This window comes from Cydia fagiglandana, chromosome 24, assembly GCF_963556715.1.
Source record: "Cydia fagiglandana chromosome 24, ilCydFagi1.1, whole genome shotgun sequence".
NCBI lineage: Eukaryota > Metazoa > Arthropoda > Insecta > Lepidoptera > Tortricidae > Cydia > Cydia fagiglandana.
In genome coordinates this window covers 5,055,160-5,071,133 of record NC_085955.1, presented here as the reverse complement: position 1 = coordinate 5,071,133, position 15,974 = coordinate 5,055,160, and the positions used below count along the sequence as shown (strand labels likewise).

The window sequence follows — 15,974 nt, the reverse complement described above, 5'->3', positions numbered from 1 at the left end:
ATACAACAAACGTGATTTTTTGCCGTTTTTTACGTAATGGTACGGAACTCTCCCTGCGCGAGTCCGACTCGCACTCGTCCGTTTTTGTTATAATAGGTTCGCGAAATTCAAATTTTCCATGAGACTTGATGATGGCACGAAGGGTCGCGCCTTCATTTTTCAAATTTGCCGCGTTTTTCTACTGACAAGATCTGCCTGACCATCTATATTAGTATATCCAACATTTCCTCGGTCTCAATGACGGTGCAGCCCTACCTAACCCGTCTACCTCACTCTGCACTAGCGCCATCTTTTTGTTGTTGCTCATTCTTTTTTTTTAGTTTTACATTTTTGATAAATAAATTCTTGTGTCTCTTTAACCTCGTGCCGCCCAATGTACATTAGGATGTACACTCAGTTTCGATGGAATGTCAACCTTAATTAAAAAGAAAGTAGGTAGCATTTCATTTGTCTCGTAAAATTATCGAACAAATTAAAATGAACCCAATTGAAAATACAACAAGATTCTAATTTCCTTGGCTATAATTTTGTATGGTGGGCGGCACGAGGCTATATTAGTCTTTTTGCGTAGGAGTTTTTTATTACAGCTGATTGTGGCTCCCGTTCTTTATTCTACAAGTATCTACTGTTCCAGGTGACCAATCACGTGAACGACCTGGACAAAGAGGAGGTGAACATCATATCTGGCGCCTTGGACCTTCGGAAAAAGAAGGTCCAGGATGTGATGACCAAGTTGGATGACTGCTTCATGCTGCCCATTACCAGTGTGCTGGACTTTGAGACCATGTCCGAGATTGTCAAGTCTGGTAAGCTATAAAAAAAATATTGCAAAAAAAAACTAAAACTTATAGTAACGAGTATAACGTCAGGTGACAAGCAAAAGTTAGTGAACTAACGCCATTGAAATTATTGGACAATAAACCGTGTTACAAGTGTAATAAAGTGCATTGTTACTTTAATTTGTTGATAGTACTTAGTGACTTTTGCTTGTCACCCTACGATAAGTACAGTATTTATTATAAAATCTACATTAATGGTACAGTAAGTAGCAGAAGTTTCAAAGTGAGCGTGGTGTTTAAAATTATCTTGACACGCTTTATTCTCTTAACAAGATCATTTTGAACACCTGACCCGCTTAGCAACTTCTGCTGATGACTAGCAAAGGAATCAAATGGCTTTGCTTGTACTCTGTATCTTTAGGTACATAAAAGTACATTAAATAAACAATTTTTACATTTTCGGGTAGTTATAATATTTATTGGTTAACCAACCAAATAACAAAACCACCTGGATCTGTCACTGAACGACCTGACTTTAACTTACATTATTTGATCATGTAATGTTTTCATCAATCCTCAACTGGCTTAAGGAGCCATTTGAGGGTAGATTTTGTTTACTTTTATTTAAATACCTAAAAATACAGAGTATAGGATTCCTTCAGTTGGGCTGGCTGGACTAGCCTATGTCGAATATTGTCAAGTCAGACCAAAAAACATGTTGCTAGAAAATGAAATTTACCACTCTCAAAATAAAGTCCACATTCGCAGGCTACTCCCGTATCCCGGTATACGAAGGCCACCGCGGCAACATCGTGACGGTGCTCTTCATCAAGGACCTGGCCTTCGTGGACCCTGACGACAACACGCCGCTGCGGACCCTCGCCCAGTACTACCAGAACCCCTGCAACTTCGTCTTTGAGGATGTCACGCTTGATGTCATGTTGAAACAGTTTAAGGAGGGTAAGTTTCTAAAGTAACTCTTTTATCCTCTATAGTTCGTTTTTTTAGCATTAGAAATAAGTTAAACAATCTTGATGTGTCTTTTAATTGAAAAACACATTGTAAAAATATAAGTAATAGTTACTGATTTTTAAAAAGCGTTTTTCAATTAAAAGCCATGTCATGATCGCTTACCTTCTTTCAAGTTATTTCTAATGCTAAAAAAGACGAACTATAGCCGCCGAGAGACCTATAAAAAGGTCTCCTGTTCATTTCTAATTTAAACTTTGTGTTGACGAAATAAAATTTCATTTTGCTTGCTAAGGTTTGACGTATGGGCTAGAGGTTAAGCGTCAAATTTTCCCTTTTCTTACTTAAAAACGTTTTAAGAATGTTTTTCATAGCGCTAACCAGCTGGCAAAATCTTTGGTGTAAAAGAACAGAATAATTTCGTATCTGATACTGATCCATACTGGAGTGAGTTACGGATCGCTGCCATATATGACCCAAAATTTTTTTATTAAGCTATGAGCTTCATCACATATGATCTCTGAGTAATTCTAAGCATTTCTAGCCTCGGAGGCGATAAGAAGCGTGCGTCTAGTCGAGGAGGGCGGAGTACAAAGATGGCAGCCACCCGTCATCATTCAAAAAAATCTGTTCTGGTCTTGGTGGCTACTAGGGCAAGTTTGGTATCATTTTCGTGTAAACCGAAGACGTGGAATTCATTGCTGATATTTGTTTTTTTTCAGTTTCATAGTAATTTTGCAAGAAAAACGTAAAAAGATAAAAATTTGGGATGGAGGTTTTTGCTTTGAGAGCTAATAACTTTTGTATAGTGGCCAAAAGTATCATAAAAAAAATACTATAATAAAGCGCAATTCATGCAGCTTCTAAACATATACATCTTTAGTAATATCCTACTGCAAAAAGATGGTGAAAAAATTATTAAATGACCGCAGCGCGGGTAGTTGGACTCTCGCTAGGCGGCGTTTATCTTACAAAATGGTCGAGTACGAGTATCTACGTAGGTAACTATGCTTACTTTACTAGATTTTATGACGACGAATAAAATGCTTTCTGTATATTTAATGTCCGCAGTTTCCAGTACACAGACATAATTCTGGTATAGGTTACAAAAATACACACAGGTATCCCCATGTCTAAAGAGGAGGGCTCGCTTAACAAATAAGATCATGTACAACCGCAATTTCAGGTTGGGTTAGGTTAGGTTCGTTAGTTACCTTTTATCCCTCAGAGCAGAAAATAGAAGCCCCGCGTGGCGGGGCTTCGTTGGTTTGTCACCAAGTCATACTTGCATAACCTATATTAGTATGACAAATATACATAGCTGTTATGATTTCTAAATGTAAGCTCTCCGCATAATAGTTATTTGTTTTACAAGGGGGCAAAGTTGTTGTTTAACCGCTCGTGCTAATATTGATACCCGATCAAGCGAAAGATTTCAAAATTGAACCACGAGCGTAGTGAGTGGTTCGAAAAATTGAATCTTGAGCGTTGTAAGGGTTTCAAAGAACGAGGGTTAAACAAAATTTGCCGCCGAGTGAAACACAGAATTTTTCACCACACCAACCTGAAGCAAATATTAAATGTAAAATATCAAACAAAATCAAACCAAATCAAATCCAAATGAATGTTATGTGCAGGTTGAAGTTATTTATTAATAATTTTTAAGAAAAAAAAACCGACTTCCATGGGGGCCGATGAAAGATTACTGTAGATGGTACACTATGTAGAAAAGGAGGTAAAACCACCCACTTTTCTGCTAGCATTTCGCTTCTGTATAATGGCTCCTCTACAGGATGGGCCAACGCCGGCCACTCCAAGGGACGCAGCCATGCGGTAGAATGAGATAGCAATATCACTTGCTCCCTCTAACGCATAAATGCGTCCCTTGGAGTGGCCGGCGTTGGCCCATCGTGAAGAGGAGCCATGAGGGTCGTAGTTCTAGCCTAACCTAACCCACTCCTCAGATAGCAGTTCGGTTCTGTGCGGATCGCAGTTCGAACCTAATCAAACCCACTTTTCAAGTAGCATTTCTAACCTAACCTAATCCTTGTTCGGTTCTGTGAGGATCGCAGTTCAAACCTAACCTAACCCACTTAATGGCGCATGCCGTGCGGTGTACGGGGGTTTAAGCGGGAGGGGCTAGTAAGATTGGCATCATCGTACTTTATACCTACATTAATTTTATGGTAGGTAATCATAGTTGTTTATTTAGTTAAGGTATCATAGTGGTTTTCTGGATCAAGGTCCGAGTCCGGGTCCGAGCCGGGTCCGAGTCCGGGTCCGAGTCCGGGTCCGTGTCCGGGTCCGAGACCGGGTCCGAGTCCTGGTCCGAGTCCGAGTCCGAATCCGGGTTCGAGTCCAGGTCCGGGTCCAAACCGGATCCGGGTCCGCGAACCGGATCCGGGTATGAGTCCGAGTCCGGGTCCCAGTCCAAGTCAAAATCGAAATTCGTAATCACCAAACGTCTACCATGCGTCATTGAAGAGTTCTGTTCTGGTCAGCAGTTCCACTTCATCAAATGCGACAGTTTTTAATGTAAATGCTTGATTTTATGATGAAAATACAAAAAAAAACTATACGTATGCCTTTAATATTTGAGGAGTTCCCTCGATTCCTCATGGATCCCATCATCAGAACTCGAGCTTGACAAAAATGTGGCTTAAAAACTTAACTTGCTTAACGAACATAACGAAAAGGAAAAATCGCCAAACGTGAACTATGCGTCGTTTAAGAGTTCTGTTCTGATCATCATCAGCAGTTCCACTTCATCAAATGCAACAGTTTTTAATGAAAATGCTTGATTTTCTAATGTAAATACAAAAATCTCTATACGCATGCCTTTAAGATTTGAGGAGTTCCCTTGATTCCTCATGGATCCCATCATCAAAACTCGAGCTTGACAAAAATGTGGCTTAAAAACTTAACTTGCTTAACAAACATAACGACGAGGACAAATCGCCAACCGTGAACTATGCGTCGTTGAAGAGGTCTGTTCTGATCATCATCAGCAGTTCCACTTCATCAAATCCAACAGTTTTTAATGAAAATGCTTGATTTTCTGATGTAAATACAAAAATCTCTATACGCATGCCTTTAAGATTTGAGGAGTTCCCTTGATTCCTCATGGATCCCATCATCAGAACTCGAGCTTGACAAAAATGTGGCTTAAAAACTTAACTTGCTTAACAAACATAACGAAGAGGACAAATCGCCAACCGTGAACTATGCGTCGTTAAAGAGTTCCGTTCTGATCATAATCAGCAGTTCCACTGCATCAAATGTCACTTTTTTGGGTGTATATGCTTGATTTGTTGATAAAAACCCAAAAATCACTATATGTATGCCTTTAAGATTTGAGGAGTTCCCTCGATTCCTCATGGATCCCATCATCAGAACTGGGTTTTGACAAAAACGGAACCAATCTGTATGCATATACATTCAATCAAAAAAAGAATTTTCAAAATCGATCTAGTAATGACGGAGATATGGAGTAACAAACATAAAAAAAATAAAAAAATAAAATAAAAAAAACATACAACCGAATTGATAACCTCCTTCTTTGAGATTTGGAAGTCGGTTAAAAACAACAAGTAAGTACCTATAAAATTACTTAAAGTGAGTTATAACATGAAAATAAATATTTTGCCTCTTCCTAAGTAGTACAATTTCTCTCATAAATAGTGTTTTAATATTATCAGCAAAAATAAGAGCGCTATTTTATTAAGGGGCCCACTGATTAACAGTCCGCCGGACGGTATCGGCCTGTCAGTTGGAACAATTTTGACAGTTCCGAACAACTGACAGGCCGATACCGTCCGGCGGACTGTTAATCAGTGGGCACCTTTAGAATAATTTCATTTATAATAGTTATTTCTCGGACCCAATTTTGGACCCGGGTATATCCTTAAACTACGTTCAAAAGAGAGGTATGGGCACTGTGAATGTCATCTCGCTTTGTGTGGTAGGGCACAGCACAGCGGATGTCATTCCAGATCTATCCGAGCAGAGCCCAACTGGGGAAGTACTTGCTTACCTCCAGCTTACAGAAAACACCGGTCAAATAACACTAGGCCCCACTCAAATCGTTGCAGGTGCATTAAAATTAAAGTGCATAAAATTATGTCTGTATGATGAATTATGTCTGGATGAAAGTATTTTATTCGTCATCATAAAATCTAGCAAAGTAATCATACCTACGTACATACTCTTACTCGATCATTATGTAAGATAAACGACGGTCCACAAGATAAACGAAAGTCCAACTACCCGCGCTGTGGTCATTTAATAATTTTTTCACCGTCTTTTTGCAGTAGGATATTACTCAACGTGTATATGTTTAGAATCTGCATGAATTACGCTTTATTATAGTATTTTTTATATGATATTTTTGGCCACTATACAAAAGTTATTAGCTCTCAAAGCAAATACCTCCATCCTAAATTTTCATCTTTTTACGTTTTTCTTGTAAAATTACTATGAAGCTGAAAAAAACAAATATCAGCAATGAATTCTACGTCTCCGGTTTATACGAAAATGATACCAAACTTGCCCTAGTAGCCACCAGGACCAGAACAGATTTTTTTGAATGATGGCGGGTGGCGGCCATCTTTGTACCCCCCCTCCCCTTATTGCCTCCCAGGCTTGAAATGCTTAGAATTACTCAAAGATCATATGTGATGAAGCTCATAGCTTAATAAAATTTTTTTGGGTCAACTTCATAACTGACTCCGCTATCCAGTATTAATGAGATCTTAGGCAAAGTAAATATCTAATAATTTAATAAAGTTTTCATGTGTTGTTCATATGGGCACCAGGGATGTTGCGGATGCAGATTTTTTGACATTCGCGGATGCGGATGCGGATATTTAAAGCCTCACATCAAGATTTAGTACTTAAAAAACGTAAGTACTACTAATACTAACTAGATATGAGCGCCGCGCCGGCGCGCCGCCGCCGCCGACAAAATTTTCGCGCCGCCGCCGCCGACGTTGCGCTATCGGCGTGGCATCGGCGTGACCTTGTAGATACTTCTACTTTCAGAATCAGATGATATATATTTTATGTAGTTTAGATCTACACGGGGCTAGTCTCAATAGCTTATAGACATTCAAAAGGTATTTTAGATCCAAAAAATTCAAAAATATCGATCATCATCATCATCAGCCTACTCTCGTCCACTGTTGGACATAGGCCTCTCTTATTGCAAGCCATTGAGCACGATTTGCGGCAAATCTAATCCAGTTCTTGCCAGCCGCCTTGCGAAGGTCATCGCTCCATCTAGTCTGAGGGCGTCCTACGCTACGTTTGCCTGTTCACTCGAGAACTCGTCTACCCCAACGGTTATCGGTTCTACGACTAATATGACCGGCCAACTGCCACTTCAGCTTGCTAATCCGGTGGGCTATGTCGACGACTTTAGTTCTCTGACGGATTACTTCATTTCGTATACGATCCCTCAGAGAGACTCCGAGCATAGCCCTTTCCATAGCTCGCTGAGCGACTTTAAATTTATGGACCAGTCCTACCATGAGTGCCCACGTTTCGGCTCCGTATGTGACGCACTGATTGAAGACTTGTCTTCAGACTCTGTGGGATTGATGACGTGAAGACTCGACGAAGCTTCCCATATGCTGCCCAGCCCAGCTGTATCCTTCTATTCGACTCTTTCTCGAAGTTGTTCCTTCCTAGCTGCAGTATTTGCCCGAGGTAGACGTATTCCTGAACAACTTCGAGAACAGCCCCTTGTACTGCAATAGGTCCCGGAGCAACACGTCCGTTGAACATAACTTTTGTTTTGTCCAAATTCATCCGGAGACATTAGCGTTGAGAAGAATCAGCTAGACAGGTCAGCATATGCTCTAAATCCTGCAACGTCTCAGCCATGATGACGATGTCGTCCGCAAATCGCAAGTGTGAGATGTACTCGCCATTAATGTTGATACCATGTTCCTTCCAGTCGAGCGTTTTAAACATAATATATTCTCCAATGCATTTGTGAACAATTTGGGGGAATCACATCCCCTTGTCTCACACCACGATGCATGGGAATAGGCTTTGTCTGCTGGTTTTGGACTTGGACAGACATGGTAGCTGCGTTGTACAGACATCTCAACACTTGGATATATCGCCAGTCGACTTGGCATCGCTGCAGGGAATCCAGAACAGCCAAGATTTCAATGGAGTCAAAGGCTTTCTCATAGTCCACAAATGCTAAGCACAGGGGCCGATTATACTCCTCAGTCTTCTGTATAATCTGCCGCACTGTGAAGATGTGGTCTATGGTGCCGTATCCTCCTCGAAATCCGGCCTGCTCCGGTGGCTGAAATTCGTCGAGTCTTCGTGCTAGGCGGTTCGTGATGACCCTCGAAAACAGCTTGTAGATGTGGCTTAGGAGCTAAATGGGTCGATAGTTCTTCAATAGGGCCTTATTTCCCTTTTTGAAGAACAGCACGACAGCACTCCTCCTCCATACCACTGGAGTTCTCCCATCGAAAAGAACGGCGTTAAAGGTGTTCTGGAGCTCCTTCAGTGCAGGTTTGCCTCCCGCTTTCAGAAGCTCAGTTGTAACGGCGTCGAAGGTGTCGGAATCAGGTCTTCGGTGTTAGGTGGAGCTCGGCCTTGGCCATAAATCGGTTTATTGGGTCGATATTAGTTAATGACGGACCTTGATTTTCCTCACTTCGGCTCTTTGGACTGTCGACCAGACGTTTCCCTGATACAGTCAATCCGCTACTTCTTACTTAGCACAAAAGATAAGGGCCACGCAAAGATCTTCCGGCGAGGGCCTCGCCAAGATTAAGACCGCCTCTAATGCTGCGCGATATCGTATATACTATATAAAACAATTTCGTACCTTTATTCAATAACTATTGCTTGAAATTGAAAAATCCACTTATTTTATAACTTTCTTACAGCAAAAATATGTATTTTCGGTAATATTTTGGTTCTTATTCTTTTTTCATTAATCAAAGGTGTTTCAAGGCCACGCCGCCGATTCGCCGCCGCCGCCGACCGATTTTGACCGGCGCGCCGCCGCCGGCTAAATGGCTATCGGCGCTCATATCTAATACTAACTAACTACCCCATGGACTCAAATATTACATTTTTAGCATTTTGTATTAAAAAAAAACGAAACGTTTAGTATTTGAGCAAGAATATAGGTGCGTTTTATTTAATAAACATCAGTAACATGGCCGACTTTTCGGGATCTAGACGATGTCCTTATATATAAAGACGACATTACCTAGCACTTACGCCGCCGGCGCCGCTACGTTCATGTTACCTACTTGTTCGACATCTGCATCATGCGGATGCTCCGCATCGATTTTATGCGGATGCGGATGCAGATGCGGATGTTGAAAATAATGCGGATGTTCGGCGGATGCGGATGCGGATATTAGCAACATCCCTGATGGGCACTTCGGAACCTTCTCCTTGGTATAATGTGAGTTCACATTGGCACTTTCAAACGTTGTCACGTTAAGATGGACTTTAATAATTGTACTTAGGTACCTATAGTTAGTTAGTGTGTCAGTAAAGTTGAATAAGATTGGGTACAAAATGTCATATTTATGATGAATAATATTAGTGAATAACTTTCTCATTCTTGTGGTTAGTTAGTCATTATCCGAGTCGTAATATAAATATTTTGAGCATTCCTATCTCATTAACATGAATTTAATGACTCATTAACACATTCATTACCACTAAGTGCTACGGGTTACGCTCGTCGCTACGAACAGTGTACCCGACAGTCGGGTTCTTGGTGTTGAATGTGTTAATAGTCATCAAGGTACATGCAAAAACCCGTTTAAGCCTTCAGGGTGTGCCAAACACACGGCCCGATTCGAACTTTTATATACATTAATAGATCAAGAAACGATAGGTATGGATTAGATATGTCAGTGTCAAAAAAAACGTCACTTTTGACACTGACACATCTAATCCATATCGTTTCTAGATCTATTAATTGACGTATCTTAAAGTTCGAAACCGGCAGACAATCAATAACTTTATGCTATTGCAGCTTAGCCTAGGTAGAGCATCTCTAATTTTTCCAAGCCCTAAGCTTGGACTTTTTAAACGGGTCGCTCACGTATTATTAATTTGAATAGACGCTCGACATAAAAAAAAAGTTTTAAAGTTAAGGTCAGTGAAGCTAATTCCGTCATAGGGCCTATTCCGTCCACTGGCGTTTTTATACAGGGTGTTTGGTACATCGTTTGCCAAATTAGAACGGTAGATAGGTTGACTCATTTGCTATCTTCTCAGGCCTAGAAATTTTTAATTTTGTGCACGTTTATTTTCAGGTCTATGCCACTTTTACTTGCGCAGTAGTAAAAAAAACCATAACCAATTTTTTTTTCTAGACATAGAAGATAGCAAATGACTCAACCTATCTGCCGTTTTAATTTGGCAAACGATGTACCAAACACCCTGTACTAAAACATTGATAATTTCGTTGACAAAGCATATTGCTTTTAGTTTCAGCAATCAAAAGCAAATGGTTTCTTTTCCTACAGTTGGAAATCAAAGAAATATACGCTCGTGGACGGAATAGTCCCTATGACGGAATTAGCCACATCGACCTTATGGCTAATTTTGAACAAATATCTTCAATATAGGTATATCTCGCCGCAAGTAGGTCGAGAAAGCTAAAATAACTAACTCATTTCATAATTTGTTTGTGCTAAAACCGTCCGCATTTGACCGCGAGGCCGCGGCTGGAGTTTATTAGTCATATCCCTGATTATCATATTAAACATGTTATTAGACAGATTTATAAAACTAGGTATTAGGCCAATAGGGGATATCACTGCAATGTTCTGCCGCCAGAGTGCAGCACACCGACTCTATAGTTCGTTTTTTTTAGCATTAGAAAGAACTCCACAGAAGCAAGCATGCAGTTTTTGTCAGGCTCTTTAATTGTTAATAATTATTAAATTATCTAATGTAGCATGGTCAATACATATAATTTACTTCAAATTATTACCGCTAAAAGTGCCGGATTTGGAACCACAAGCTTACTTCTGCGAAGTTCTTTCTAATGCTAAAAAAAACGGACTATAGTAAATTCATAGACTAAATAAGGGTGACAGCTCGCAACTACAGTTGCATGAATCATGTTCATGTGAGTTGATAAACATACTGTGCCTTAAACTGTTTATTGACAAGTTTTCACAGACAATAAAATATGACATTGATGCCTCAAGGCGGTTTGTTAACAAGGGCCTACCGGGAAATGCGAAAATCTAAATTTAGTTATCTGCCTCTTTATCGCTCGAATATGCAAGAGTCATAGAGAGATTAGATACTGAAATTTTGATTTTCTTGTTTCGCGGTAGGCCATGTGATTGACGTGACGTGTGATGTGTCAATGTGGTTTGTTTACTATATGTGCCACAAAGGTGCCATCTACGCAGAGCTTTGCCTAATATTCCCTATTCGAACATAGGCAGTATAGGTGTTCAACTTTCGTTTGAATATCGATTTTAGGTGACATCTCTATTAGCCTTTAACTTCCGGTAGGGTTAGTTACATACAACACTAGCCGTTTCCGGCAGCCATTAACCTTCTTATCGGATTGAGGAGTAGCGCGTTGAGTGAGTGGTTCGTTTTTAGGTTATATTTCCTTAAATAAAACAACTTTCCTTGTTTACTAATCAGGTGCTGGTATATTTAAATATAATACTGTAGGTTAATCCTATAGGCGTTTAGATGGATGGTAACGAGAAGGAGAAGCCTCCAGACGAGGCGGATAATGACATGAACTGGGAGACAGTCTCACGTAAACGTAACTTGGATTTGTCACCGACCAAGCTGGAGCCTTCTCCTAAAAAAATTGTAATCGACCCGTCAGAGGCCGGCAATCAATCGGGTAATACAATTAATACAGTGGAGTCGAACAACAGTATTGTGGTTGAGTTAAACAAAAATGATCCAGCAGAGACAAGTCAAATTAATACAGTTGATTTAAACAAAAATAATTCAGATGAGTTCAACCCACATTTATACAAACACCCCAGTCTAGACAGCAAACACCGAGAGTATAATGCCGAAGATGATGGACCATTTATAGTTCATGTCTCTAGAGAGTCTGCACCATCTTCCAATGCCTCTCTAAAACCCATCAATGTAGGCCTTTTGCTTACTCAAGCAAATGTTCATAATATCCAGAAAGAAGGTGGTATTAAATCAGTAGGTCGCAACAGAGTAGCAGTAACTTTCTCCACAGCAGCTGATGCAAATAGTTTCCTAAAACACCCGCTACTAGACAAACATAAGTTTATAGCTGATATTCCTTCATACCATGTGTCGCGTATGGGAGTTGTGCGAGGAGTTCCTTCGGATTGGTCGATGGAGGAGTTAGTCAACGGCACAAACCTCAAAGAAGGTAAAGGAAAAATCCTTAAGGCTCGACGACTGCAACGAAGGGTGACAAAAGATGATGGCTCCTCATCCTGGGTACCAACCCAGTCAGTGGTGGTTACTTTTGAAGGGCAATCTTTACCATCAAAAATCTTCGCATACTACACCTCACTAGTTGTAGAAGTGTATCAACTGCCAATTATTCAATGTAGGAAGTGCCTTAGGTTCGGACATATTCAAACACAGTGCCGGTCTGATGCCAGATGCTATAAGTGTGCACAAAAACACCCCGGTGATGGATGCAATGTAGCTCCAGAACATGTGACATGTATATTTTGTTCCGGCAGACACTTTGCTACAGAAAAAGTATGCAATGAATATGGTCGACAAAAGGCCATTAAACTTGCCATGTCTGAACAGAATATCTCATACGCAGAAGCAGCAGCACAGTTCTCAGCGGTTCGCAGGCCATATTCAGATGTAGCAAGAGTCATGTTTGAGCCGGTTACAGACTCTTCACGATCTTCCCAATCCCCATGCCACCCTGATACTTTCATGCCAACCCCTCCGCCCACCACTTCATATCGTAAGACCGTATATCGAGCGCCCCGGACGAGGGTCTCCCTCTCCCCCGGTTATGATAGAGTAGCTCACAACAATATTGTCCGAACTCCCCCACCTCAACTGCCCAATGGCCAAGCTCTGAAAGATTCTTCTGCTTACAATAGAATCACTCCTAATGAAGACCTAATGGAGCTCTGTCTAAAATTCTTGACAAACATAATCGCTAAGTGGAGCGATTGCCTACCAGACGACGTTGCACCCTTAATGATCACACTCGCGGAAAGACTTACATTCCATAATGGCCCCCCCGGTCACATTTCTTCAGTGGAATAGTCGAAGCATTATACCAAAGAAACCTGACCTTATTCAGCTCATCAACAATCATGCTGTGACTGTTGCGGCCATTTCGGAGACGTGGTTACGCCCCGGCTCCTTTTTCAGAGTGCCGGGCTTCTCATGTCTCCGGGAAGACCGCAATGATGGACGCGCCGGATGTGCGTTGTTCATCAAACGCAGTTACCCTTTCGCCCAAATCTCTATTCCCCCTCATTCGGATGGGATTAATGCCGTAGCTGCCAAGGTTATAGGCATTAATTTCATTTCTATATACATTCCCCATCCTGAAGTAGTTGATATATATGAATTAAAATCTATTCTCAAATCGGTTCCACCTCCTCTTATGATTTTAGGGGACTTCAATTGTCACAATATGTCATGGGGGTCATACCATTCGGATGCATTTTCATCAGCCCTGTTAGATTTATTCGATGAAATCAATGTGGGAGTTATTAATGACGGTACTCCCACGCATCGGGTATACCCAGGACAGAACCCCCAGTCAGTCCTCGATCTATCTGTGTGTTCTCCTAGTTTGTCTTCTGTATTATCCTGGAGGGTATTACGCCAGTCGTTCGGCAGTGACCATTTCCCAATTATTATCACGAAGCCTTCTTCTATTCTTCCAATTCCGTCCCCTGAACCTCTTTTAAAACACAAAATTCAATCAGCAGACTGGCCCAATTACGCATTATTTGTAGAGGAAAGTATGAAAGAGTGGGACACGAGCGAAATGGGTCAAGATGAAAAATATTTAAAATTTAAAAATGTGTTAATAGAGTCCGCCGATAAATTTATACCAAAAAAGAAACCTGCTAGACTTAAAATCCCTTCACCCCCGTGGTGGAACGCAGACTGTACGGCAGCCGTTAAGGAAAGAGATGCCGCTGAAAAAACTTTTAACAATTCCGGAAATTTAGATGATTACATTTCTTTAAAAAAAATCTCGGCACGTACAAAGCGCTTCCTAGCAAAAGCTAAAAAGAGGGGATGGAAGGGATTCTGTGAGAGCTTATCTCCTAGAACCCCTCCATCACTTGTATGGCGGAACATAAAGAGGTTCAGGGGTTCATTTCATCCAGAGTCTATGCCCACCACAGATGCTCCTTGGCTGGCCGACTTTGCGGATAGACTTGCCCCGTCAACTGTCCCTGAAGCATCCTGCTTGTTACTTCCCCCGCTGTCAGGCACCTTGAGCTCACTGGACATGCCTTTCTCATATTCAGAACTCAGTCTAGTGCTTAGTGGATTGAGAAATACTACACCTGGAGAGGATGGCATACCATACTGTTTCCTGTCTAAGCTCAATTCATCTTCACAGGACTATCTGCTCGGTATTCTAAACCATGCTTTTGACACGGGAGAGATCCCAGTTGACTGGAAGACCCAAGTTATTATCCCAATCCTAAAACCGTCTAAAAACCCAGACGAAGCTAGCTCATATCGCCCGATTGCTCTTTCCGCGACAATGGGAAAGATATTAGAGCATCTGGTTAAAAATAGATTGGAATGGTTTGTGGAAAACAAGGGTATTCTAGCTGACACGCAGTTTGGCTTCCGAAAGGGTCGTAGTACAATGGACAGCTTAAATATCTTAGCAACTGATATCCGACTAACCCTTTCAAAAAACGAATATCTGCTGGGATGTTTTCTAGATATCTCTGCGGCCTACGACAATGTCCTTCTTCCGGTGCTCAGGGCAAAAATGCTACATCTGAGCATTCCCGCGAAGATTGTACATATTGTCACCAAATTGTTCATGGGTAGGTCAATTAAAATTAGGAATGGTAATTCCTATTACCCACCTCGAACTTTGTGGCGTGGTCTACCGCAAGGATCGGTACTCAGCCCCCTGCTTTACAGTATCTACACCTACGACTTGGAGCAATCTGTCCTATCCTTCTGTAATATCTTGCAGTATGCTGATGACCTAGTCTTATACACCTCAGCAAAATCAATGGACAAAGCCACTGCTAGTCTGAATACAGCTTTGGGTTACCTCAAGGATTGGCTTGATGAACATGGTTTGACCCTATCGCCAACAAAAAGCTGTGTAGTGACTTTCAGTCGCAGAAGGACCATGCCTGACGCAGATGTCCGTTATGGTGGTGTGATGATTCCAAATACAGAGTCAGTAAAATTTCTAGGTGTTATTTTAGATCATAAAATGTCTGGCACCTCGCACCACAAATATGTACTGGGTAAATGTGAGAAAAATATTAATATTCTTCGAGCATTGTCAGGTGTCTGGTGGGGCTCCCATCCTTATTGCCAGAAGCTACTATACAATGCCATCATACGTAGCCATATAGACTATGGGTCATTTTTAATGGAACCCTGCAATAAGGATGGTCTAGATAAATTAGATCTTATACAGGCGAAATGTTTAAGGATTATACTAGGTGCTATGCTTCCCTCTCCCAAAAATGGCATGCAGGTGGAAGGTGTTGAACCGCCGTTGGCTCTACGCAGACAATACCTCGCCGACAGGTTCTTGATTAAAGCCAGCTCTTACAGCAACCACTTGCTGCTCCCGCGCTTGCAGGCGCTGGCACTGGAGGTCACTGAAAGCAGATATTGGACATATAAAGCCTTTCCCAGAATAGTAATTTCTTTTTCAAAATTAATTAATATCCGCCCCAGTTTATATCAATCAGGTGCTAACCCATTATTTGAAGTGGCGTTTGAGACCCTAACACACTCACCAAAGGTCATATTAGACATAGGAATTTTCAAAGATGATCCAGGAGCAAATAACAAATTTAATAAATTTTTAGATAAATGGCAAGATTACTTACCGGTTTTTACTGACGCTTCTAAGGTGGATCCTGCAAGATGTGTGGGAGCAGCAGTGTGGATTCCACGGTACAATATCGTCCTTCCATTTAAATGTCCTCCTCAAGCGTCCATTTTCACAGGTGAGGCAGTTGCTATTCTTGAGGCTGTCAAATATGCAGA

The 15,974-nt window shown here is 41.2% G+C and overlaps 1 protein-coding gene across 2 annotated transcripts in view; it reads left to right on the top strand.

Moving 5' to 3' along the window:
- The window catches only part of LOC134676164 (unextended protein), a 304,119-nt gene that overhangs the window by 258,055 nt on the left and 30,090 nt on the right, over nucleotides 1-15,974 (top strand). The window contains exons 6-7 of one of the 2 annotated variants that reach the window (XM_063534449.1): nucleotides 635-806; nucleotides 1,548-1,739. The exons of the other annotated variant lie outside the window; for it this stretch is intronic. Of the exons in view, the coding sequence (XP_063390519.1) occupies nucleotides 635-806; nucleotides 1,548-1,739 (364 nt within the window). The remainder of the gene's footprint in view (nucleotides 1-634; nucleotides 807-1,547; nucleotides 1,740-15,974) is intronic. 2 annotated transcript variants of the gene reach the window in all.